General features: G+C 36.1%; 1 protein-coding gene across 2 annotated transcripts in view; it reads right to left on the reverse strand.

The window, feature by feature from the left end:
• USP49 (ubiquitin specific peptidase 49) overlaps nucleotides 1-25,919 on the reverse strand; it is a 32,749-nt gene extending 6,830 nt beyond the window's left edge. Inside the window, exons 1-6 of one of the 2 annotated variants that reach the window (XM_032217974.1) lie at nucleotides 25,845-25,919; nucleotides 11,340-11,471; nucleotides 7,465-8,875; nucleotides 6,133-6,337; nucleotides 3,158-3,266; nucleotides 603-808 (exon numbers count right to left, since the gene is read on the reverse strand). In XM_032217974.1, the coding sequence (XP_032073865.1) occupies nucleotides 603-808; nucleotides 3,158-3,266; nucleotides 6,133-6,337; nucleotides 7,465-8,847 (1,903 nt within the window). In that variant the 5' untranslated portion in view covers nucleotides 8,848-8,875; nucleotides 11,340-11,471; nucleotides 25,845-25,919. The remainder of the gene's footprint in view (nucleotides 1-602; nucleotides 809-3,157; nucleotides 3,267-6,132; nucleotides 6,338-7,464; nucleotides 8,876-11,339; nucleotides 11,472-25,844) is intronic. The other variant, XM_032217975.1, reaches the window with a different exon arrangement.
• Nucleotides 25,920-27,113: the final 1,194 nt, after the last annotated feature.

Here is a 27,113-nt window from a genome sequence, read left to right on the forward strand (position 1 = left end):
TTGTGGTCCAACAAATTCTTTTTAAATAGTCATTGGGGAAAAGACATCCAAAGAATAATGCAATCAATTCCATAAGCCCAAGATAAGGTTTGAGATTCTGATTTTGCCTTAAAAAAACTTTCCTGATCTCAGTTTTTCTGTTTCACTGATATTTCTGAATGATATTTAAGATAGAAAATAATTCTAATTCTTCCTACAGAAGGTTGGAAAAATGTAATGCAAACATTTTACAAAGAAACACAATTAACTGATTGGAGATGAAGCAATTAAATTCCTCATAGCAGATTTCTCAAAAGTTTGTTTTTCAGCTTAAGTAGTGGAAACATCAATCGCTCTGATTCTGTCTCACATGCACACACACACAAATAAAATGCAAGCCTGAGAAAGAGAGAAAGTAAACTCTTTTTTTAAAAAAGTAAGCAATTAAGTTTATCCTCATTGTGTTTAAGCTACAGAAACCTAACATATTTTTTTATTCTAATGTTATCAGTGCACAATGAAAGCTGAGCAATATAAACTCTACACAAAACAAATATGTTTTCATGGAAGAGATAAATTTATAAGATGCATTAATTTTTTCCCCTGTAATAAGGCTCACGCACCTCCCTCTGTGTTGTAGCAATATGCCGTGTAATGTCCTGAGCCAAACCCTTTCCCGTGATGCATCACCACAGCCGAGAGGTCATAGACAAAGGTCTCTTTGTCAAGAGAGGAGAAAGTATCCCTGCAGCAGTAAGGTTCCATGTTTAATACCTGGTCAAAGAGGACATGGACCCCAATCTTCTCACGGTGATTACGTCCAGACCACCTGCAATTTGAAAACATTTAATCAAAAGGACTTTTAAAATGAAAAAGGATCTGATGCAACATCTTTGAAAAAAATTAATATACTAATTATTGTCATTATTGTATCTATTTTCAACTAATATTTTTTCAAATTTAATTGACATTCATTTAATGTGTGTTTTTAAAACATTGTTATTACCTAACTTCTCTGATATAACATTTGAAAACTATTCTGCTTTTATTCACCAAGTCCTTTTCGGAAATAGATAATTAATAAGATAAATGTATTTATGCTAGGGCTAAGGTTCTTAATGTCCTGGGAAACTACCAATACTGATTGTGCTGCTAGATTTTACAAATTTGTTGTTGTTTTAACCATTGGTTATGTCCTGTTCTTGGCAACTTTATAGGAAGGGCTCTCCATTATACTCTGTGAAGTAAAGGCTTCTTCCAATTGTTGCAAGTTCAACTTTGTATTAGATCTGATGTTATCAAGCCAGCATGTTCTTTGGGTGCATTCTCTTCTTCTTGTTCCACTAACCATTCCTAGCATCATTGCCTTCTCCAATGAATTTGCCCACATGCCATAGCCAGAGTAAATCAGACGCAGTCTTATGATTTTAGCTTCTAGTGATATGTCTGGTTTTATACAATTAGCACCTCCCTGTTAATTACTCTGGCTGTCCATGGTATGGTATACTCAATAATTTACACATCACAGTTCAAAGGCATCAATTCTTTGATCAACCATTCTTAATGTCCAACTCTTGCAACCATACATCATTATAGGGGAAATGTTTGCTCTAACTAGCTTGCTTGTTGTATTTATATCAATATCTCTGTTTTCCCAGATCTTATTCATGTTAACCATTGCAGTGCGGCCTACGATTTATCCTGCACTTGATTTCAGGAGTAGAACTGCTGCCGTGAACAATTTTGGATCTAAGGAAGATAAATTCTTGAAATAATTCAATTTCCTCATTGTTGATTTTAAATGTCTCATGTCCATCTGCAGCTGTTGTCATTAACTTTGTTTTCCTGATGTTAGGACTCGATCCCACTGTTTCACTTTTGTCCTTGATTTTCCAGATCACTTTTTCCAGGTCTTCCTTATTTTCAGCCAATAGTGTTGTATCATCTGCGTATCGTACTCAAATTATTTATGGTTCTTCCCCAATCTACACTCCAACATCAGGCAGTTTGAGATCTAATTTCCGCATGATCAATTCAGCATACAAATTGAACAAAAAAGGTGATAAAATACACTCCCGTTTAACCTTTATGGCAATAACTCAACATAACTCAGGCAACAAATGTAGATATTGGAATATACTTCCTGAAGGAAGGATGTTTCTTTTTCTGTTACAAACCTATGATGTTTAAAACAATAGCATAGTGTCTAGTCACTATCCACCAGCTCTACAAAAGAACTCTCATTACTACAGGTTAATACTACAACAAACTTTTTCTACTATGGCTGAATCCAAGCACAGAAATGTTGTAAAGAAACTTTTCAGAATCTTCAAAGAAATGGAAGCAACATAATTATTTTTTAAAAAATATACAAATGTAAAACTTTCAAAGGACAGAAGTAACTTTACTGTAAACTGATCATTATAAGATACATCATGCTGATGAATATTTTTCCTAATTTTGCTAATTATGTAATTCATTGCAATCTGCTTTGAAAGTCTTCTGTTTGACAAACATCAGCATCCATAAAAAAACAGTAGCACTATTATGAGTTGCTTCCCAAATAATGTTTCACTTGAAACACACAAAGAGCTGCAATTATATTACTAGCAGTTTCAACTGCTATGTATATAAACATACTCCACTGGCAGCGGTATCCCTAGGCAAATGGCTGAAACATTTTCTATCAATTCTATACCTTAGGTTGACCTTAGTAGATTTTAATGTCAAGTTTTGGAAAGTCTTCCCTTAAATCACAACGTAAAAGAATTCTAGCACGCAATAATTTTAATCCGTATACAGTAATTAGAAGACGAATCAACTTTTTTTTGCAAATATAGCAAATGTTTAAACTTGAGAACTCTCTTTACAAAAGTGAATATACATGAAGAAAGAATATAATGGGCTTTTTTCAGAATTGTTCAACTGCAAGGTATACTAATATTTTACTATACTATAGTATAGTATAGGTACTTTTTACAAGTACCTACTTTCTTTGTGCTCTGTAATATTTCTTTCAGAAAAATAAAAAAATAAATGTAAAACTTTCTTCCAATTTTCTTCAAAAATAATATGACATATAAGCGTTATGTTTACTACTCTAGAAATAGTATAGTAATAACTATACTGCCATTTCAGATATAAAAATGACTCCACATTTCTACCACCTTCTATTCACCTGAATCGTTTAAGGTGCAGCCGGAGGACCTGAGGTAGTCTGTAGATCATTAACTGCTTTTTAGCTTCACTTAGAATAAGAGGTTTGGGAGAAGACTTCCGTCGTTTGCCTAGGTAACATTTGAGAAAAAACATAAATGTCATGTGTTAAAGGCTTCCATCTTTCAATATGAAAGTTGCAGCCAACAAACTGAGGTTTAGATTCAAGATTATGGCTTGCTGAAAATGGACACACCATTTTCAGCAAGCCATAATCTAAATAATAAAGGTGGGAAGGATAAACATTCTTGGAATTTCTGCTTATACCTTTTTAATTTTTTAGTTTTGGTGGTTTGTGGAGTTGCTTTAAATTTTTTTAATATGGCAATTTTTATGGCTATGATTTCAGTTTCCCACATAAACATGGTTATATATTTTTGTCAAGGAAATTCCAAGGACCACAAAGAAGGTGCTGAAGTGAGGCCTTGAGTTGCAAGTTGCTCTCTCTTGTAATATGGAATTATAGGCCAATTTTTTTAGCTATACACGGACTAGTTATGGATTTCAAAACCAATTCAATTCTCATTTCATGAAAGAATTAGCAGAAGAGTTATAAAAAGAGAAATCGCTTACCCCAATTTTTTTTTTAAAAAATACCAGTTAAATGTTAAACATAGTGAGAATAAAGTAGTTTGCCTTTCTTTGCTATTTAAAGGATGGCCTGTGCCCAATTCAGTGTTTCCCTTTCATAGTTGGTCTCTGTGGGAGCCAATATATATGAACTATTCTTTTGAGCTTGTGTGAAGTGGAACATGAGGCTTGAATATATGCATTGCTAAGTTTAAAGTTCTAAATACAAAAAATTCAAGACAGTATCTCAGTTCAAATTTGAAACCTACCTGCACCTAATCATCTATATATACTGTATTTCATGTATGTATAGAATTCGTGACATGACTAGAACTATCATTCTCCTTCAACCATTACAGATAGTCCTCAACTTAGGACCACTTGGTTCAGAGACCATTCATAGTTAAAGTGGCATGGAACAAACAGTAGTTATGATTGGCCCTCAAAGTTATAACTATTGCAACATTCCATGGTCACATGATCACCACTTGCAATCTTCCTTGCCAGCTTCCTACCAGCAGAGTCAATGGGGAAGTTGGCAGGGAAGATCATAACTCCCTTCTGCTGCTCTTACTCACTATGAGGAGTAAGAGGAGGAACCTCACTATGAAATCCCCAGAGCTCTCATACTCTAAAGAACACTCTACCTGTTCTCTGTAGTACGTGCCCACTGGCAGCACCCCTTGCTTTGTAGTGTGAATCCCTGGCAGCATCCCCCACAGAACCCACCCCTTAGTGCCTCCCATGGCTTCTGCTAACACATCTGTGACCCCAACCAGCCCACCCACACTTCATAGGGCCTTGCCTATGGCACTCACCACCACCTCTGTACCCCCCACACCCTTATGATGCTTGCCTGGAATGTCTGCTTCTTCCTACTTAATGAAACATGCTCCTGGGGTTATGACAGCAATCAGGATTTCCAGAAGTACCATCACTAAGTGATGTAGTCATGTAACATAACACTTTACAATGACATCACTTACAGATGGAAGTTCTGCTTCCAATTGTCATCATAACCCAAGGACTGCCTGTATTGCTTTCTCCCCATATGCCATTCTTATTTATTTATTTATTTATTTATTTATTTATTTATTTATTATTTATTTATTTATTTATTTATTTATTTATTTATTTATTTATTTATTTATTTATTTATTTATTTAAAGCTTTTATATGCCGCCCAATCCCAAAGGACTCCAGGCGGCTTACAAGAAAATATAAAAAACATAACAACAATACAATTTAAAACAACAGTCATCCCTCCCTTTTATTTTTTTGAAGGTAAAAAATTCTGAAACTGGGGTAACACAACTTTATCTAGGCCATTGGCTAGATATGGGCTTTAGAGGTATGTCAGTGATTGAACTCCAAAAACTGAATGTGTTCCAGACAAAGAACTACAGTGGAAAAAAATTAAATTAAATTATAATGAAACATAATTATTCCACAGAAGTATTTAATTATTTTTCCTAGTTCCTAAAAAGTACAATTCATTAGCAACATCTGGAAGATTTCTAGGGACAATTACCAGGGTTGTAGAGTAAGGTTGGGCAAAGTTTTAATAATCAGGGCCATTGTACATTTTTTAAGGGAGCAAGATTATAATTGTTGATCAGTGAAGCAAAGTGGGCAAGATCATGCATATATTCTTTTTGGACAGTCCAACATTTTTCTGATTTTCTTTCCTTTCTTATTAGGATGGGAATTTAGGATTTTTAATTTGCTTTATTTAATGCCTTAAAACATACAGCTATGGTTGTCCCCTAAAAATGGCAATAAACAGTATCTCTGGTTTCTGACAATAGTGATTGAAAAAAGAGATTCTGGAGATCCCAAAACAGTGTAATTTTTGGACCTCATCTACCCATTCCTTTTTAAGGGATTATAATCTGTACAATTGTATTCTAAAACAAGTATTTCTATCTTTTTCAAGAGATGTTATCTTGTATCTCCAGCATATATGTTAGATATCTCAGCAATCTGCCAGAAGAAATGATAAATTTGTTTCCTTTGCTTTGTTCTGGGAAAGAGAGATACAAGACACTGCGATCTGTTGACAGTTCTATATGAGAGTAATTTTTTTACAATCTATGATCAATTGCAATTGCTGATATTATGTAAACATGATTATTAATAATTTTCCTGAACTCTTTCACAGCAATTTAAAAATAATGAAAGAAACTATACCAGCTTTACTTACTTGGTATTATCTAGCTAAATTTCCAGAATTCCCATCCAGCAGGACTTACGACTGTATTGACTGGGAATTCTTAGAAAAAAACAGAGCTTTACAATTATAAAAACATACAAGAACATTTCTCAACAGATTCAAGGAGAACACATAACAAAACAGATTTTTCTTACTGTTACACTGGTCACATGCATAAATTCTCCCTTCCAAAGCTTCTGTTTCTGTGAATTTGGCCAACATTTCAGTCAGCATGCACTCAGTTTGATTAAGAGGCACAATCCCTTTATTGATAGAATGATAACGTTCTGGAAATTCCAGGGAAAGATCCCAGAAGGGTTCCACAGTATTGGATTTATAATTACATGTTATACAGGTCACCTGTCAGGTAAAAAAGAATATCAGAACATTCCAATAGAGACAAAAATTATTATTCCCATAGGCTTATTTTCCAGTCTAAAATGACCCAAATCTGTAACCATCCATAGGATATTTTGTTTTAAACTTCTCAGATAAAAAGAATCATTTTCAAAAAAAGCATCATGTGATTTTACTACCTTCATACAACTCTCTAATATAATAATCAGTTTTACTCTATTGGATTCTCTGAATAATACAAAGACTATTCTATTAGCATAAACTGTTGCTTTTAAAAAATCCAACTATTTAACAATTAGTCAGGAATAAGATGCCTAATTCCAGCTCCCTGGAATCACCAAAATATTGCAGTGCTGAAATGTCAATATATCTCTCTCACAACAGTCAGTGATATAAAACAGATTAAAGAAAAGAAAATGTGTTATTCAATTTGCTAGGTTTATCAAATTAGGAGACCAGTTGCCACACTCCTCTATGTAAAAAAATAATGATTTAACAGTATATGAGCTTCAGCTCTGAGCAAGCCCTCATTATGACCCTCTCCCACAGTTCCAGCATTAGGAAAAGTGGTGGTCTACTATAGATAGCATGAATAAAAACATTAAGAAAGAAATCAGAGATTGTGAAAGGTAGCAGTTTGTAGCTCTCTTAGCATAATGCCAAGGATCACAGCTGCACAAGAACAACTTCATATTTATAGAATATATAAGTAAGAAAATAAAGTATTAAATGCTATTTTAAGAAAATATTGTTTTGGCAAAAATTCTTTTATGGCGTAAAATATAAAACCAGTCTCACTCTATCAAATATGCTTTTGAAGAAATGATAAAGTTTATAAAAGACATATCAGAATATACAAGGGTATATATTCAAGGAAAGAAGAAACAACAGTTCCACCTATATTGGTCATAAAACTCCTTAACAGAAACAAGAATCTGAAGAGGAAGAACCATGTCAGTCCATAAATACACACAGAATTGTCTGCTAAATTTTAAAAGCTCACCTTTGGCTGCAACTAGAGCAAAAGAATCATGGAACAACTATACTGCATTAGAAAAATATGTTAATTCTTTTTCTATGCATGTAAATGAGTATTTCTGGCTCGGCAAAGGATTGGATAACATGCATACCTGACTGAGTAGCTGCCCGTGGAAAATAGTGTTCACCACTTTCAGGACCTGCTTGGTGAGCTTCCTTTGTGGAAAAGGGATGAGGATCCTGCGTTTTGTTCCTTCTGATTCCAGCTCTTGCTGCACTTTGTCTAACAATTCACAAAGAAATTCCTGAGCATCTTGCTGATCATAACCTCGAAATGCTGGAATCAAACTCCATACAGAGTGTAGCATGGCAAAAGGAGACACTGAAGCCCACTTCCCAGACCACATAACTCTGAAGAGTGTGTGCAGTTCATGGCAGAGAGAGATGTGCTTTGAACTTGGTTCCTTGGGCTGTATTAGTTCTAAACTTTTGCTTATTGAGGACCCACCATTTAAACCAACAGATAGGCTTTGCCTGCCAAATGAACCCAGTTGATCATTTCTGCCTGACTCCGTTGGAGTAGATCCGGTGACTAGCTTTCCAGATATTCTAGATTTTCCAATTACAGTCTTAGCTAAAAGTTCTTCAGTTTCACAAAGGTCCAGTGTCAGGAAACATTCTCTAAATTTCTGGAGGTGACTTAATACTTGAAGGATAGAGTTCATGTAGCACGTATTTCCTAAATTCTTTAGTCCAGTCACACCAGGAGTCATAAGAGGTTTACGCCGGATGGAATAGAATTGTTTGAATTTGCTACTTTGCACTCGTCTTGAGGTAGGGGAACTAGCTTCCATATCTCTGAACTTCCGAGGAATCAGGTTCTCTCTGTGAATGTGCGATAAAAGCCTGGCACTTTTTCTTGGAGGAGTGTTTGCCAGCTCCTCTAACAATCTCCGTTTCATCTCTTGACGTCGCTGCCTGGCCACTTCCTTTTTCCTCTCCAGTTCTTCCATTTGCTTTTTTTGTTCTAATTTTTGTTGGCCTCTAGAACTTTTATCAAACCATGTTCGCAATGCTTTTGCAAGCAACGATTGCCGTCTATACCAGAGAGCTGTAAGCATCTGAGGTTGTCCCTGAGGTGCTCTTTGATGGTTGCAAACATCCTCCCCCAAAGCCATTGACCGCAATGTCCTACCACTTCTAGCAGAAGGATCATGCTTCTGACTTTTAACTGCAGATAAAGAACTCCTCAGTAATTTCAGGTCACCCTCGGGATTATCATTCAATACATAGTCTTCACAAAGATAGCAAAATACATACAGATCATTTACTTCCATAGCCAAAGGATGCCTGGTCTCTTCAAAGTGTTTAAGTGCATGGTCCTCAATATATCTTCCACATGCCACATGGGAACATTTTAGGCAAGCCCAAATGGATTCGGTGGTGTTACAGTCCATGCAGTACCACTTCTGGGGATTCAGAATGGAATGATCCTGGGCAAGTCTTAGCCGCCCAACATGTTTGCATCTATCCATGTCTTACATAAAACTCCGCTGCTTTAACCTTAACAAAGGAGGCAAAAAAGAATGTAATTATTGCACACAATCAAAAATATACAAATTCTATCATTTTCTTCAGAGTATCACATATTTGTAGAGCTTAATATATTAATAAAACAGGAAAAAGAGATTGAATACATTCCAGGCATGTAATTTTTTAAAAACTAATTATCTCTGATCACTACATGTTTGTTTTTGTGGTTAGAGTAAAACAGCCTGTTGGGAAACTAGTGCACTTCCTTGAGCAGTTGGTTGGCCACTCTTGAGAACACACTAGATGAATGAGGAGTCTAATCCAGCTGGACAAAAGGTGACAGTGAACAAAATTGAGAAAATTATAATAAAATTTATTTTTGCTCTTCAGCAAGTCACTAAATGTATAAATGTGGAAAGGAAGGTATTTTACATGTATCATTTTAAAGAAAACATAATATATTATGAATAGGCTTGAATTACAGAATGCTTTGTAATAACATGGAGATGAATGCATTCTTGCTAAATGCAAGAAAAGTGATATTCAATGGAACTAAAACATCCATGGGAATTAATGGAATACTAAGCAAACTGTTCAACACTGAGCAAGGAGTTAGAAAAAAGATAGATGATACATTACTAGATAATTTTCATCCAGTGTCCAACCTTCCCTTTTTAGGGAAATTTTGAGAAAGTAGTAGGTACACAGTTTCAGAGAGCCTTGAAAAAAGGTGGATTATCTGGATCAAGATAACGTATAATAGTGGGACAGTACTGGTCATATTTGAAGTTGACCTTTGAAATGCTTGAGATGAGGTGTACATCCATCCTTGTCTTTCTAAATTTCTCAGCAGCTTTCTATAGTATTGCCATAGTATCCTTCTGGACCAGCTTTAGGGGTTGGGAGTGTGGGATACTGTTTTGCGGTGTTTTCCTTCTTTCTCCAAAGCCAATTCCAGTCAGTGTTGGTGATATAAATTGAATGCATATTATGAGAGAACAGCTAAGTCAACAACAAGTGTTGTTAACTGTGTGCAAGTTTGCAGAAAGATACCCTTAAATATTTAACTTAAGAATTTGATTTTGTAAAAAAAAAAATGTTAAGAAACTTGGGATTTTCATGTTTTGTACAAAAACTGGGATTTTAGTCTACAGTATATTTTTGTTCTCTTTCAAGATTTAGGATGTTATCAGTATTATAAGGTGATTTCATGAAACTTACATCTACAATCAAACTGCTGGGAATTGTTTCACTAAAAACCTTGGCACAGAAATCTAAATAGGTGGCCCAACAACCAAGGGCACTTTAATTCAAGTAGATAAATACAATCCAAAAATTAATACCAGAAATTAAGCAAATAATGTCTGGAGAAAAAACATTCTAAGTAAATAAGGTGATGTTCTATTGGTAAAATTATTTCATTAAAAGATTTCAATTATTGATGTCTTTTTACACAAAATGCTTTTTAAATACAAATTGTTGAGGAAGTTTTTAACAGACTGTTTGCTTCTATTCTTGTTATGATAGAAAGTAGAAGTAAAATGTGCAGTTTATTCTAAAATACTCTAGTTACATTGAAGAATGGCATTAAATGATTCAAAAGAAAGATAATGTGTATTTTTAGGATGGAAGCAAATATAGACAACTGTGCCAAAGTAATAAATTATGGTAAAACACTAAACTGTATTTAAATATTTATCTATGATTCTGAACACTTTCAAGAGGAACTGCATTTATAAATAAAATTAAAGCTGTTGAGTAATAACAACATATGCAAGAAAAATGTATATCAGAAACAGTTGAAGCTTGGAGAATATAGAATTAGTACACTATAAATACACAATATCTATTTTGAATTTATGTTTATTTATAATAGCCTTTTCAGATGCCCAATTTATTTCTCAAACTTTTTGTAAAAACAATAAGTTGGTCTCCATTATACTATTAATGGAAAAACATTTAAAGGTCTACTACAAGAACTGAAATTGGCAACATGGGAATCAATTATTATCAGGCCTGAAAGAATTGTTATAAAAATATGGAACAAATGTCTCTAACTTACAAGATTTAGAAAAGATTAACACAAGTCTATTGATTTTAAAAGGTAGGAGGAAAAAGGCTAGAATTGCAAACTGAGCTTGACATTTTAACAGAATTTTATTTCTGTTTTGCAGTAGGAAGAACCTACAAAATACGGTACATGAATTGTCAGTAACATGACAAAAACATGGGACATATTAATGAGCAGCATGTAATAATTTATGCAGTATATCAATAATAATGGGAATGAAATGCAAGTAATTGCAATAAAAGAAGCTATTCATACAGTAATGATTTATTATTTTCATGAGTACTGCTGAAAGTACATTCTCTGTACTTAGTGATAAGACATGAGTTCTGTCTTGTTCAGGTTGAAATGTGGCATATGCTTTTTCAAGAAGAAAAAAGAATAGGCCAGACCAAAACATAATTTAAGACAAGAAATAATACTCACCGATTCATATTTAAATATTCTCGCAATTCAATAATCAGTGGCCGGAACATCCCCATTTCAGTCAATAGGAGGTAAAGTTTCCTTTCAGCAGCTTTGGATATTCATGAGAAAAAGAAATGTAATATAAAAGCCCTGAAGAGAGAAATATCCTCATGAAACAAATATAGTATGCAGCTTTTTCATTAAACTTTACATGAAATATTTTTATTAAACAAATGCACAACTCTGCAGTTTTAAAATTTGAACAATTTCTCCATTTCCCTTAAGAAAAATGTAATTGAAATAACAATACAGATAGTCCTTGGCTTACAACCATTTGTTCAGTGACAGTTCAATGTTATAATGACGCTGAAAAAATTGACTTAGTTATGGTTGATGAAGCATCTTTAATGTTTAATCACTAATCTGCTCAATTTATGCTCTTTTGGCTGCCCTGCATCCTGCTTCACAGTCTCTAAGCCTGCTTGCCATGCCCCAGGAACCCTCAGCCTGTCCCAGCAATCATATCATTCATCCACCTCTTTCTCTCCCAGTTCCTTGCACTGATCTTTTGTGTCTTCCCGACTTCTTTTCGAAGTCAATTTCTCCAACAAACACTTCCTATTTCCCTACTTCTATTCCTTCTTTCTGAAGGCAGTGCTCTTTACTTAAAGCTACACTATCTTTATAAAGCTTTGTAAATCCTAGTCTCAATTGTAGTTATAAATCAAGGACTATCTGTAAAGCTACCCTGAAGCCAGATAAGTAGAAAATGATGAAGCAACGTTACACAGGTTTTTTTTAATGCAAACCTTCTGCTCTATAAGCATCTGCGAGCCATAAACTTTGGCCAATTTTTATGAGTTGCAATAAACTATGAGTTCAATGAACTATTTTGATATGAGATGATTGAGAAAACAGCCTTTGCTGAAAAATTCTATCCTATATTTAGCTTTAGTTATTTTATGATTTTGGATTATATTGTGCCTGTATAAAATAATTACAATAAGGATTACTCTTCAATCAGATTAATAACACAGTACATTGAGTCCCATTTACAATGGCAAAATATCGTACTTTTGCATAATAATAAACCAAACAAATTAACAGCACTAGCTAATGAAAAGATTCATCATTCCTCTGCAAAACACAGTTATAGATGTGTCTGATGGGCCTTTAAGGAAAAGAATTCCCCACACCAAAAACATCTTTGATAATGTAGTAAATCATCCCACACATTGTTGTGTGCTTTTCCTGGAAGATCCTTTGTCCTGGAAACAATCTAATTTATCCTCTGACATTAGCCCTATGTGGAATCTCTCTATTTTCATGGGTTTGGCCTCCCATTAAGCATATTTCAATAGGAATGAAATCCCAGTTAACCAGAGTAGGGATTCTGAGAACCTTTCATGAATTTTAGCAAAGAACAAAGAAACATCAAATAATATTAAGCTAGTGGGTGCAACTCAGAGGTGGGTTGCTGCCAGTTTGGCTCAGATTGGCTGAACCGGTAGAAGCAGCAGGGGGAGGCTCTACCCACCCACCCACACGTGCGCCCGAACCAGTAGTAAAGAAATTGGCAACCCACCTCTGGTGGAAGTGGAGAAAGAACAAGGAACTCTGAAGATTTTTTTCTGAGATAACGAAAAGTATTTTTTTTCTTTCATAAATGTAACTATTTCTTTAAAAATTAAACTATGCAAGCGATAATCATAGATATTAACAAACATTTAACAACTGTGTACAAAACAAATCATATTACATAGTCTGTATTTTAGTCATACAACTTATCACTCCCAATAAATAAAGCCTTATGCATCTTGAGAATTGTCATATGCAGGCAATCCTCAATTTACAACAATTGAGCCCAGAATTTATGTTGTTAAATGAGACAATTGTTAAGTGAGTTTTGCCCCATGTTATGACCTTTCTTGTCACAGTTGAGTTATTAACATGGTTGTTAAGTGACATACCCCATTGACTGCTTTTCAGAAGATCGTAAAAGGTGATCACATGACCCTGGAATAGTGCAACCGTCATAAATATGAAGCATTTGCCAAACATCTGAATTTTGATCATGTGACCATGATGACCCTGCAATGGTGATAACTGAAAAAAAGGCCATAACCTGTGCCTTCTGTCAGTTGTTGTCTTGCAGTATTCCACAACCACAGAAGAGTGATCTGTTATTTTTATTTACTAAAGTGTCATATACTGTATATTAATGACAATGTATAAATAATGCCTCTTTGTGTGTGTTGTTGTTGTTTTTTGCTTAGACAAATAAGAATTACATATGAATTGAAATCAGTGGTGTACTGGTTATTTGTTGATATCAATTATTTCTCAGAATATTACAGATACTGCTTATGAAAACTTAAAAGTTTGCAAAAGTAGATTACATTGAGTTACCTTGTCCCTAAATAAGCAATATAGAATTTATAATCCACATGAAAACATACATATGCTGGAGAAATTTAGTAGAGTTACATAGAAGTAGAAGAGCTGTTTTTTTCCAAAATAAGCAATAGACCTCAAACATCTCTACACAACAAAGACTTTGCCCCATCTGTTGGTGAAAAATAGAAACAGTCTCACAGATATTTCTGTGTTCTTCCTACAATATGGTGCACAAAGTCAACATTTAAACGCCCTAGTCATTTGATCAAAATTCAGATGCTTGGCGTCTCATATTTATGATGGTTGCAGTGTCCCCATTTGTGACCTTCTGACAAGCAAAGTCAATGCGGAACTCAGATTCACTTAACAACCATGTTATTAATTTAACTACTGCAGTGATTTACTTAACAACTGTGACAAGAAAGGCCATAAAATGGGGCAAAATTCTCTTAACAAATGTCTCACTTAGTAAAGTAATTTAGGTTCAATTGTGGTTATAAGCCGAGGACTACCTATAAACAAAAATTCCATAATAATTGAAAACAGGAGCATGTGCAAATTGTGTTATGATTAGCGAAACTGTTGTAAATATGAGATTAGGAAATAGTCATCTAGTCAAACTTTTGAAAACAATTATGTTTATTGGAAGAAAAATATTTTTATCTTGTTTAAATAACTGTCTACTTACATTAATTCATTTGAACTTTATTTTATACAATTGGTAGAGGCAGCTCATCATACTTCTGACTATTATTTAAGTAAACTAACTTCTGCATAACAAAACTTTGCTTCATTTTGTTTCTTGTTTCTATTGTCCAATCTCAATCAGTAATAGAATTATATATACTACAACATATAGCCCATCACTTTGTCTCCCAGGGTTGACATTGGAAGGCCGATGTTTCAATATATTTAATGCTTACTTAAACCTCTTAAATGCATGTTCAACATATAAGAGGAATCTTCTTCGGGTTGTTTTTTTAGATATTTTAGAGGAAAAAAACAGGCTTCGCTGGTTTCAGTATAACAGAGATGTTTTGTCAAAGCCAAAAATTTTAAAAGTTTAACACTGTAGCTAAATGGAAAGAAAAAAAGAGGAAGGGAGTGAAAGCCAAAGGGGAAAGAAATATGTCTCAATTGCCAGTGAAAGTTTATGTGTATGTGTGTGGCGGGGGAGTTGTACAAGTATGAAAAATATATGGATTTTACAAATTCTCTTCCAAAGCACTTTGTTTAGCAGCTAAAACATTTAAATTAGAGGGTATTAGTATCTTCAAATTGGATTGTAGCTAACTGGTCTATTTTAATTCATGATGAGTTTCAGAAATGATGTTTTAATACATTGAGAAGAATGAACAGTATCAGAATTTGCTGATAATTTACTTGACATTGAACAATGAATAATTTGATGTAACTGATTGGAAAGCTTTAGGGTAATTTTTGCTTTTAGTATGTTTCTTTTTTTGACTACACAGTGTATAAAGAGTTAACAATACCAATTCCAATCTTAAAAAGGCATATTATAGAAGAAATAATTGGCCTGAAATTAAACAACTCTACATATAACTCTAGAAATAACAAGATTGACAAGGAAAAAACGCCCAAAAAATTAAATGTTCATGTATTTCTCATAATTTAAGATTATGAAAATATAACATTTAGATTCACAATGAGCATAATAAATAATCTTAAAATTCTAAATTGAGGGTCCTGATTAGAAAACAGTTCAGCCAATAAGTCATAAATAAATATTAAGAAATATACAAATAAGCAGTACTGGAAAAATTATTTTAGAAATAAATCATGATTCAAAAGCATACCTATTCCTTTCTCTAAGGTTGAGCTTTGAGAAAATTGATTCTACCAGTTTGCAATAGACATCTGCTTTGTAAAATGTTCATTGGCTATCACGTGTGACATCACAATCCTTCCTTTCCTAGTTGTTCAATTTGTTTAAATAAGACAATCACTTTAATCAATTAGAAGTAATGCAGCATTTATATAATTTAAAATGATACATCTTATAAGGAGCAAGGAAAGATAAAAGGGTTATTAGCACTGCATCTGTCAACTTTGTAAGTGAGGAGAAAGGCAGGCTTAGGATATAGTGCAAATCTTCTATGAATCTGCATGCAAAAAGGCTCTGAAAATTCTCACAAAATATTACAGTACCCTCTACAGTAGGGGTCTCCAACCTTTTGGTCCACAGGGACTACCAAATCCATAATTTTAAATTCCGCAGTCCACTGGGGGAGGCTCAGCCATCTTTCGGGCCTGGTCTGGAAACTTCTTTTGTGTTCCTTCCAGTGGTGGGTTTCAAAAATTGTTCGAACCTACTCTGTGGGTGTGGCCTACTTTGTGGGAGTGGCTTGCCACCCATGTGACCGGATATGAAGATGCCGACGACACTTGTCAGAACCACCTTAAATTACCTCACACACAGCACTCGCATGCATAAGAATATGATGTAAACTTGTTTTTTAAAAGGCATCTTTGGTTTGCGTTAAAACAACTTCAACACACGCAATGTTCTGATTGCACCACAAACGCAGTAGTCATCCTTACCTTTCACAGAGGCACTGAGTTTTATAAATATATAATAAAGAGCCGAGGTGGCACAGTGGTTAGAGTGCAGCACTGCAGGCCACTTCAGCTGACTGCTATCTGCAGTTCAGCGGTTCTAATCTCACCGGCTCAAGGTTGACTCAGCCTTCCATCCTTCCGAGGTGGGTGAAATGAGGACCCAGACTGTGGGGGCGATATGCTGACTCTGTAAACCGCTTAGAGAGGGCTGAAAGCCCTATGAAGCGGTATATAAGTCTAACTGCTATAACTGCTATTGAAATATGAGCATGATAGTGTAGAATAATCATATCCAAGGACCAGTGGTGGGTTTCAAAAATTTTTGGATCCTCTTCTGTAGGTGTGGCCTGCTTTCCGGGTCCACTAGTGGAACCTCTTCTAACCGGTTCGGTAGATTTGACGAACCGGTTCTACTGAATAGGTGCGAACTGGTAGGAACCCACTTCTGGTTCCTTCTCTCAAGAAGATTGATCAATCTGAGTGAAGGAAAACGAAGATGGGAGGACTAATGGTGACTTGCTGATGTTGGTGGGAAAGTCGGTCCCATATTTCAGAACTGTAGTAGTCACAGGACTGGCCCTTTGGTCATGCCGAAGCAGCTCCTCCACAGTGGTGCACCGGCTTGCAGGAGAGCTTCCCGGCAAGCCAGTGCACATGGGTGGAGGACCTGCTCCGGGATGGCCAAAGAACCAGTCCTGTGACTACTACAGCTCTGGAATATGGACAGGCCTGTGGTGGGGCTGGAAATCTCCGTCATAGGGGGTGGCAAATGCAATGTGCAACTTTGCAGGTGGTGCAACGTGCAAAAAGGAGTGCAGCCCTCACCGGCCGGAGCAAGATAATGGTGCTGTTGCTGGTGGGGGGGAGCCCAAGCGGGCCAAAGTGGCGGTGTTGATAGCTGGAAGGTGTGAGAGTGAAGCGCTACTTACATTTGCATGGCATCAGCATCCCACCTTCGCTGCGGTAAATTTGCGCCAGCTGGTGGCATCAAGCCACCCTCAACTCCTGCTGCTTGGGGCTTGGAGTGGTAAACCCCATACGGGAAGCACTACAGCAGAGAGAAGCACCCAAGGCCAGCCTACCTTTGCTGTCCATTGCGGATGCTAGATTGCCCCCCTGTAAACTCTTGTCTCTTGAGGAGCCCGGCCGAAGGTTCCTGTTCTGCTTCAGCGAGCACTCCTTGAGAGACGAGTTTGCAGGGGGCCAACCTAGTGTCCGGGCTGGCTACAAGAGAAACATTCATTCTTGGTCGTATTTGAGATTTGTAGCTGCAATGGATAGCAAAGCTAGGATTGACTCCGGGCACTTCTCTCTGCTAACAGGTGGCCAAGCTAACTGCCTGAATGACCCCATCCTGTTCCTTGGAGTCAAAGCACTGAAACGAGTGGCATAGGAAATCTCAGCTGGGCTCCTTGAGAGAAATGCAAACATGTCTTTGTGGACCACAAAAAATTTTTGCAGACCAACACCAGTTGGTGACCATTGCTCTACAGTACCCTCTGGGGTCTTGTCTCTACCCCTCAGTATTGTGGTGCTCCTTGACAAAATATCCACCACATTGTGTCCAAATGTTCATCAAGATCTTACACCAGCCCAATGTCTGATTTTTTTTCAATGTAGACCACCCTGTCCTTGAATGGTTGAGTGGACAGGACATTAACAGGACATTGAATTATTATAAGTCCATGAATTTGTCATACACTACATAAATAGTACCCTCTATAGAAATTTATGCATTTGTCTTTTACATCATAGAATCACAGAGTTGGAAGGGATATTAGATATTCTTTAATCTAATCTCCTGTTTGGTTCATGATTTATTACAACATCACTGACCATGCATTCTGTCTCTAACAAGATCTCTAGTCAGAGAACTTGCCTTCATGTGATAATCTGTTCTATTACCTAACAAGTGGTGTGATGTGGTGTGGACCAAGTGGGATGGTACACTTTTGAAAACATGGTTCTTCCATTAACATTGGTGATCCCATGGTGAGCCTGCAAAGTGGCTATGAGGCTAAATGATGGTTGTTTTTCTACTATCTGCAGGTTATTTTGTGGTTTATGCTTTTATTTTTGTTGTTATATATGTTTGATATTTTTATACTGTGATATGGTTTAATTGCTACTATGCTTGTATGCTGTCAGAGTGAGATGAGCTGCTAAACAAGCCTGGTAATAAATAAATAAAATGGTAAGAAAGCTAGCATTTTCCTTTTTACAGTTCTTCATATGGTCAAAATAACACAGGATTTTGCAAATGAAGAACTGTAAAAAAGAAAATGCTATGAAATAACATTTGCAAGCATTTGCACAGTCAAAACTGCTCATGTGAGTTGCATTTTAAGGTGAAACCAGCAAAACAATATGCATTTGTTGAATATCTCTCTCTCTCACACACACACAAACGCTGAATGCATGTTAAGTGGGACTTGGAAGCTATTAAGACACCTTTCTCTTTTAAGATCCTGTGAACAGAAACACATATCAGCTGAAGCCCAGAAGCCAAATGAGTCCCACCAATGCAAAAACAGGCCACCCACAAACTCTGCAAAGCAAAAAAGATTACTTCTTTTGGCGCTATTTTGGATATACCACCACTGAACCAGAAATAAGCCAGCTCAGCTGGTGAATGCAGGCAACAGTGTAAGATCTGAAGCTGGTCCTGGGGTGGTGGAAAGACCTTGTGTGGAAGTGCTTTCACCCAGAAAATGACTTAAAGACATCTACACTGCTGAAACCAAGCAGAAAGTGTAAGTTAGAGATTTTTCATTAGCTCTGGCCCCAAGCCTTAATATTTTGACACACCCAAACTTTCCTTGTTCTTACCTATCTCAATGTAACTTCATTATGTATTTTCAATTTATAGATCACTTTTAAAAACATAGAATTAGAACTATAAAATATAGCAATCCAATTTTATATCCTGCTTTCCTTCCAAGAGCTCAATATACATCACACTCTCCCTTCCCATTTTTTCCTCACAACCCAGGGAGAAATGCTATTGGGCTGAGAGGGAATGACTGATCTAAAACCATGTAATGAGTTCCATGGCTGAGGGTCAGTTGTATCTGGGTCCTCCTAGTCGTAGTCTAACATTTTAATAAGTGGGAAGAAAATTAGATGCAATAAAAGACAGGCTTTTGTTTATTTAGGAAAAAGGACGCATATCCAATCCCACATTTATATTTCTTTATATGCATGACTATATAAATATATGAGATGGGAGGATTAAACTACAATAATATATAATAATTGGCATTCATATTTTATTATAAAGAATCTTAAAAATAGCTGAAAATACTATTTTTAAAAAAGGAAATCACACACACACACACACACACACACACACACACACACACACACACACACAAATACATAAACCATTCCAGTACTGTTCACAATGTTATGGGTCTTTTTCAAAAATGTTTAAGTCTCTACCTCTCACAACATTAATTGTAATGAATTGAAGAGGTGGAGGAGGGAAATTGATCTATACAACATGCAGGAATCACACAGACAGCTTGCTAATCAAGGACAAGTGTTTAGAGGCCTGAAATTTTAAATTTATCTGTAGTCAGCTGCTTGGGAAAAAAATAGAAAAAAACTAAATTAAACAATTGCTTAAGAGAAAAGTTTACAGAAAAATGTCATTTTAAAATATATTTTACAATATAGATTTATCTTTGAAAATTACATGATACCTGAATAGCATTCAAGATAAATACACTAATTTCTACCTGAAATAAAATTCATGCAGAATTTAGAATTAAAATAAACCCTCTGCAATGAATCAGAACAACTGTTTACAGATAGTATGTAACCTAGAGTCTATGATGATTATATAAAGTTCAAAGTAATAGCTTCAACTTAATAATAAGATATACTGTATGCTGTATGAAAACCCAATGTTCCCAGTTTATTGGGATTGCATTGACTGATTCCGACTATAAATTGGGCAATTCATTTCTTATTTTCAGCAAAAAGTCTTTTGATTTAGTTAGCTATGATGGGCAATATGTTCCTTTTTTTTTGCAAAGCTGGGTACATGATGAAGATGTCTTGCATCTTTATTTTAACCTCAACCAAAAAAACCCTAATAAAATTATTTTTTCTTCCAGATAAATATTTAGTTATTTCTTTTCAACTCATTTAACATAAGTACATTGTGATTGTTTGCAAAGATTTTATGGTCCTCCCCACCTCAAATATTGCTCAATCAATATATTGTATTTAACAATTTGCATCACCATTAACATCCCAATAGCATGAAAATGAAATTGAAAGCTGACAAAGCTTCTTATAAGTATCTGTTTAAAAGGACAATTCTGGGTTCCACAATTCTGAGTGGTTGCATCCATGTATTTGTATGGAAATGTGTCCATTTGCCTAGGGAAAAGGAACAAAAACCTGAGACAGTAGGAAGTATCTGGGGAAGGGGGAGATTAATAGGAAAAGCTACCTGACCAATTTGTCTTTGACCCATTTACCTATAATGCATGTTCTGTAGCCAGCCAGGTGCATTATGACAGCCATTTTGTGAATAGAAAAGGCTCCCCCAACAGCCATTTTGTGAGAGTTCCTCTGATATGTTCACAAATTCCAGATGTACCCACCAACTCCTCAAATTATCATCTCCAGTCATATGTAACAGTTCTTAACATATATTTTCGTTCTGGAGCTTTATTTTGTATAATTTTCAGTAAGAGAATAACATACACTAGATAAAACTAAGAACTGCCTGCTATCCTGACACAATAGATTTGGTTACTGCTGAATCTCACTCTTTCAGGCACAGAGAAATCTGTGGCAATTTCTTTTATATTACCAGCTCTTGAGGGTGCACACACACATACACAACTAGCTTGCAAAAGACTGGGCCAATTATTCACAAGCTTTATCAGTAACTATAATCCACATAAATGATAGTATTACATGCAATTTACTGCACAACCAATTAAGAATAAATGTTTAAAAATACTAAGGTAACAAATATAAATGAATTTCCAAACTTGCAAATAGCACAAATTCAATCATAGTCTGTTACATTCAGAGATTGAAATTTGAATTCAATTAGATTTATTAAATAATTCAGTGATTGACAATTAAACATACAAAGGGTAAGGTGTAATGAAAATTTTCTAATCTGAACACTTTCCATAGATCAAAATGTTATCTCCTTTTTAAATCCTAAGATTATAAAACAGTTTTATGCAATATAAGCATCATCCAAATCAAACTATAACTAAGAGTATAAATAGAGTTACGTCAAGGTATAAACAGTTCCTTCAAGATTACTCGTTCTTAATTTATTTAAATAATATTCACAAATATGCTTTGCTCTACTGCAATTTTTAGCAACTTGAAGAAACTTTAGCAATATTCATACAATGTTATATACTGCATAGCTGTTAAACATAAATATTCAAAATCATTACAGATGGAAGTTATGAAACATTACTGGAAATACTTCTATTGAAGGAGGATTGAAGGAATAAATCTATGTGTCTGTCTTCTAGACTTTTTTGGATATTTTCCCCCAGAGAGTTTAGTATTAACTACTATAATACCTAGCTTCTATTTACTGTCTGGATAGGTAGAGGGGCTGCACCTAAGTTGCAAACTAACACCTGATAATGGATTACATAAAATTATCTTCCTTTTATGAGTTGCTTAAAAGGGCTGTTTGTATATGTAAGAATGGTTTCTAAACATATCCCTTTTTTCTCTTAGCATTTTCAACATCCATCTTTAAACTTGCTACAAAATAGCACATTTAAGAATGCCATTGAAGCATTTGTGAAAAGAACCAGTGGCAGTGGTATTTTGGATTCTGGAGATAATATAGATCCAGCTAACCCTTGTATACTGGCAAGGATAAAAAATCATGTGAAATGTAGTATTTCTTACCACTATAGTTTTCATATCCACAATATGCTATCCCTTACTTTTCTTATAGTTTCTTACAGGCTATTGTATGTTATCATGGCAATTACATTTTATTTGCATCAAAAACAAAGACATCATCCACTACTCCTTCAGTAAGCTTACTTTCTTGAGTATTTTTCTCTGATTAATCTTCTACTAAAGTTTCTGGTTTTTATTCTGGACCTCCTTCCTGTTGCTTTCATTGACTGCCCTCCCACCCTTTTGTCCCCAAATACATAACATTCAAGTTTCAGTACTTCCCTTCAGCCCCCACTAATTTCCATGCCTATCAACTCTCTTTGGAATACAACAACATCTCAGCAGTTGAAATAGTGGCTGGAGTGGAAGAAAGAGGGTAATCAAGACCCTTTACAGCCAAACAGTATTTACAAGTAAGCTGAATTTAAATGGATCACAGAAAATAACTAGGAGGAGATTGTGACTTTATATTCCAAACTGAAAACATAATTCTGCATTGCAAATCTTTTTGCTGTAATTAATGATTGCAAAGATGGATGCTTCTGCATTGTCTACCATTTATCAGACTGGTAAATACTCAGAGGGATCATTTTGAATGTGCATGTCAACTTGGAGCCAGAATTATTCAGCCAGGATGAACTAGTATGTTGAAAATAGCAGAAGATTTTTCTATGGGTGCCATCCACAGCAAAATGAACCTAATACAATCACCTCTCGGAGGAAACCTCTTTCCTCCAGCATTGCAAATCCTTAGCCAAATAATACCTATCCTGACTGTTAGAAAGAAAAGAATAACCAAAGATAAACTCTCTATTTTCAATATTTCAATTGCTTCACTACTATTAATTCTAAAATTGTATTCATGGATACTTAGAACCATGCTAGCTTTTAGAGTTTCTATATTAGAAAAGTCTGGTAAGTAAAGCCAACTAGGAATAAAAAAGTATATAAATAAAAAGAAATAGCTATCGGCGCTTTTGAGTAGGAAATTGAATTTGTAAAAGTATAATTAGAAAAGGAACAAAGTACACCCAGGTAATGTTGAACTCCAACATTAGCTGATTAGTCTTAGTCATCATGACCAATAGTTGGGATGATAGAACAGCAATCCAATATCTGGAAGGCCCCATATTTCCCTATTTTTAAAATCCATATTCTATGCTTTAATTCTTCCTTTTGCATTATAAAAATTGTATAAGCAAGCTGAAATTCAATATTGTAATAGTAAAGAATATTTTTAAAAAGAGGACAGCATAATTGAAAAGCAATAAACTAAAAGAGTATAACGTATTTTTGCAATTGTACGTGAATTGTATCCCACAATATTTAAATGTTTAAGAACATTATTAAACATTATGTTTAAGAATATTATGCCTCTTTGCCAATGTTTGTTCATGATTAGTACCAGGTAAATCAATATTGATAATTAACATTTTAAAAAGCACATTGTATTATTAGAAATATAGTATTTCCACATTCTGCACTTTAAGCATTCACTCAGTGGAGTTTAAGGGATGTCAGTGTCAGTGTTCTTCTGTTTATAAACACTGACATTCCGTAAACTCCGCTGAAGATGTTACCTAGCCTGGTAATAAAACATTCAGAAACCAACCCACAAGCTCAGAGAACAAACCTCCCACCCTCCTCGCCATCCTACATCCAAGCTACAGATATTCACCACTATTGCATTCTCATTTTTCTAATTTAAATTTATTTTAAATTTAAAATAATAGTTCAAAACCAAAGGATTAAATAGTATTTAACATGAAATTTAATTTTAGAAAGTGAGAAAGAGAAGAAACCATGTTTTCCTACCCTAAAATGGTTTATTGTGACCAAAAGGGGGAACAAGATTTCAAAAAAGGATTAGGAGAAAACATAAAAGAACCAGAGATGCTTGATTTTACACACCTTCGCTGTTATTTTCTATATTCTATATTTTAACAAGCATATTAGTTAAAAGTGAAGACTAGGCTGCACCTCATTTTCTATTAAATGTGGGTGGGAAAGAAAAAACAAAACTTTACATGATGTAAGCAAAGAATTTTGCTTTCTTTTGAAAAATCAGTGAGCTAATAAATTTTTAAACTATAAGAACTCTAAAACTTTTAAGCGATAGAACAGTATTTATATGGAAGTGGCTAGAGATTCTACTTATGTTGCAGTTTACCATTATAATATCATGCCCATCTATCAAATCAACTAGTTAATTTTTAAAAAACAATGCTTCATTTGTTTTCTTGTATATTAAAATGTTTCAATGATAAAAAATACCATAGATATTAAAGAACCATTGTTATCAACATAATTACATCAGAACATATGTTTAGATGAAAATGCAGTATTAACAATACAGTAATAATTTCAACAGCATAGTTGCTATATAACAATCAGCATTTGAAAATGAATGGGTTACAAAAGCTCAATCCACGTTTAAAGGCCAAGAATTCCCAATTGCATCAATGCTAGGGACAACTTCTATCACCTGACCTCCCCAAATCTTGCTATTTATATCAACATGCTAATAAGAATGAAACTTCAAATCACAAAATACATTCTAGAAATAATTTTAAGAAGTTTAAGCTGTAATGTTGCAAAAAAGAAGTTACAAACACCTTACTTGAAATTGACCGGGTAAGATTCTAACTTGCAAACAAAGAAGTACACACAACTAAGCAACAACAGCATGAAGTCTTCCTGTTGCCCATCACCATTCCATCACTAACTATGCTATCTCTCCCAACAATATGCTACTTATTAAAACAATTGCTACTTTGCCCACCAGTTATTTCTTCCAACTGTTTTGCTGCTCTCCAGCCACAAATGACAATTATTATGAACACATGCACAACTGTTTTAGCTTTCAGCAACTATGCTATACCTACCCAGTTCTTAATGTAGTTCTTAATCTCCTTAAAGTGGCTTTCTTCCAGCATCCTGCAAGTTTCATGTCTACTAGTTAACTCCCCCCCCCCTTTTTCCCCCTGCCAATGTCCTCAAGTTATCTCACAGAAGTCTATGGGTTCAATATTCTCCTAACTCTCGCTGTTCACCAGAGCACAGCCTGTGTTTACCAAAGCAGAAGGGGGGGGGGAAGTCTGTCTCACACCTTCAAAAGTCAGTTGTTGGCCAATATCTTTGATCGGGCAAATCCTGCCACAACTATTATTCACCTTTTCATTTGGTGGGAGGGTTGGCTCCTATCTTCTTCCCCGCTCTCTCTAAGAGGGGCCGGCGCTTCCCCCTTCTCGGTGAGCGCAACCTCCCTTGTCCCCTGTAAGCAGGGACTGAGAGAAGAAAGGTTCTTCTCCACCCACCCCCTCTACTCTTTAGGGGGTCAAGACCTCTTCCCCTCTGCCGGCCTGCTCAAACGCGTGAGCGAGATTCCCTCCAAATCAGAAGGTGGGGCTTAAACGAGCACAGCCCTCACGTCCCCAATGTGGAATCTGAGCTTCAAAGGGGTGGAGCCCCCTCAAACCTTCCACGACAATTGGGGGGTAGAGTCTCCCCAACCGGCTACAACCACGCATAAAAGAGCCCTTTCTACCTCAGGAAGGGATCTCCTACTCCCCATTATTTCAGGTTTGAACCCCAAGGGGGTAAAGCCCCCGCCCCCCCTCCGGCCCCTTTATTTACCGCCATCATCAGCACGCGCGAGCTGTCACCAAGCGCGAGACACCCCAACCGGTACACGACACGCCCCCCTCGCCTGCCATTGGCTGCCAACTTCACCCCGCCCCTTATTGTCATTGGATAGCACACCCGCCACACATTATTTGCGATCCCACCCTCGGCATGTGACGCTTTCACTATTCAGCTATCTTATTTACGCCGTCTGCTCCCAAAAGACCGTCGAGAGTTTTCTGGGACGGTTTTCTTTTTTTTTTTTAACGTCATATACGTAACAAGAAAAAACCGGGAAACGGTCCCTGATTTATGCGAGTGACGCGTCGGAGGATGCGCGTTTCTTTTAAAAAATAATTAAAAAAAGATTCTAACTGCTTCGCTCAAAAGGAACTCGGGGCTCCTTTTCTAATGGGACGCAATGGCCGACTGGTGGCATGGGCGGAATCTGGGAAATCCTAGCTCCGTTCTCCAAACTCGAAGCTTTGGACGAGAGCGTTTCTCAAAAGCGGAGCCGGGGTGTATATGTAGCTCCGCCCAGGAACTGAGACATCCCCGATTTGTGAATCGGGGGGGGAGGAAATGGGGTTAAGTTTGGTTGAATCGCAGGAGGGTAAATAAGGATGTTTCCGAGACAAAGGGACTCTTAAAGTCGTAGTGACCCATTTGGTTAGCGCTCCGCTTGCCCGCCTCTCCGGAGCTTCGTGAAGGGCTTTTGCCAGGGGCTGTTTCGGCTCAAGACCTTCCAAGCAGCGCAGACTTGGCTTGAAACGTGTGTAGAGAGCCTTGTGTATGCGGGAGCGTGGCTTGTTCGGGCCCGGGGTGGGTAGAAGTCTACCGAATATCTGCTGCTCGACGACGGCTTCTTGGTTCCAGGGCAGCACCTGACAGGTTCACAGGTGTAAGCACACGAATATAATAACCCGCGCCGTCTTGCAAGGTCTTTGAGCGACCTGGCAGGTGATCAATCTGTTAAATCTTCGGTTTCTCGTCTAGCTAGAAGGCATTGCGCTTCACGCGCTGCATTCTCTTCAGGGAATATTTTCGTTTTTAATAAGGGGGAAATGGTTTTACCTCGTTAAAAGCATTAAGAAAACCTAATCGTTTTAATAGGACATCTACTTTTAATATAGTTTGCATCTGCATGGAACTAAATGCGACATTTTGTCTGGCTTGAGCAAGACTGTATTGTAGATGGGTTAGTCTGAATCAGGCGGACTGTGATCAGTGAATGAAGAGTGGAGTCTTTAAGCAGCCCGTATCAATTTCAATACATATTCC

The sequence above is a fragment of the Thamnophis elegans genome, chromosome 5, assembly GCF_009769535.1.
Source record: "Thamnophis elegans isolate rThaEle1 chromosome 5, rThaEle1.pri, whole genome shotgun sequence".
Taxonomy (NCBI): Eukaryota; Metazoa; Chordata; class Lepidosauria; order Squamata; family Colubridae; genus Thamnophis; species Thamnophis elegans.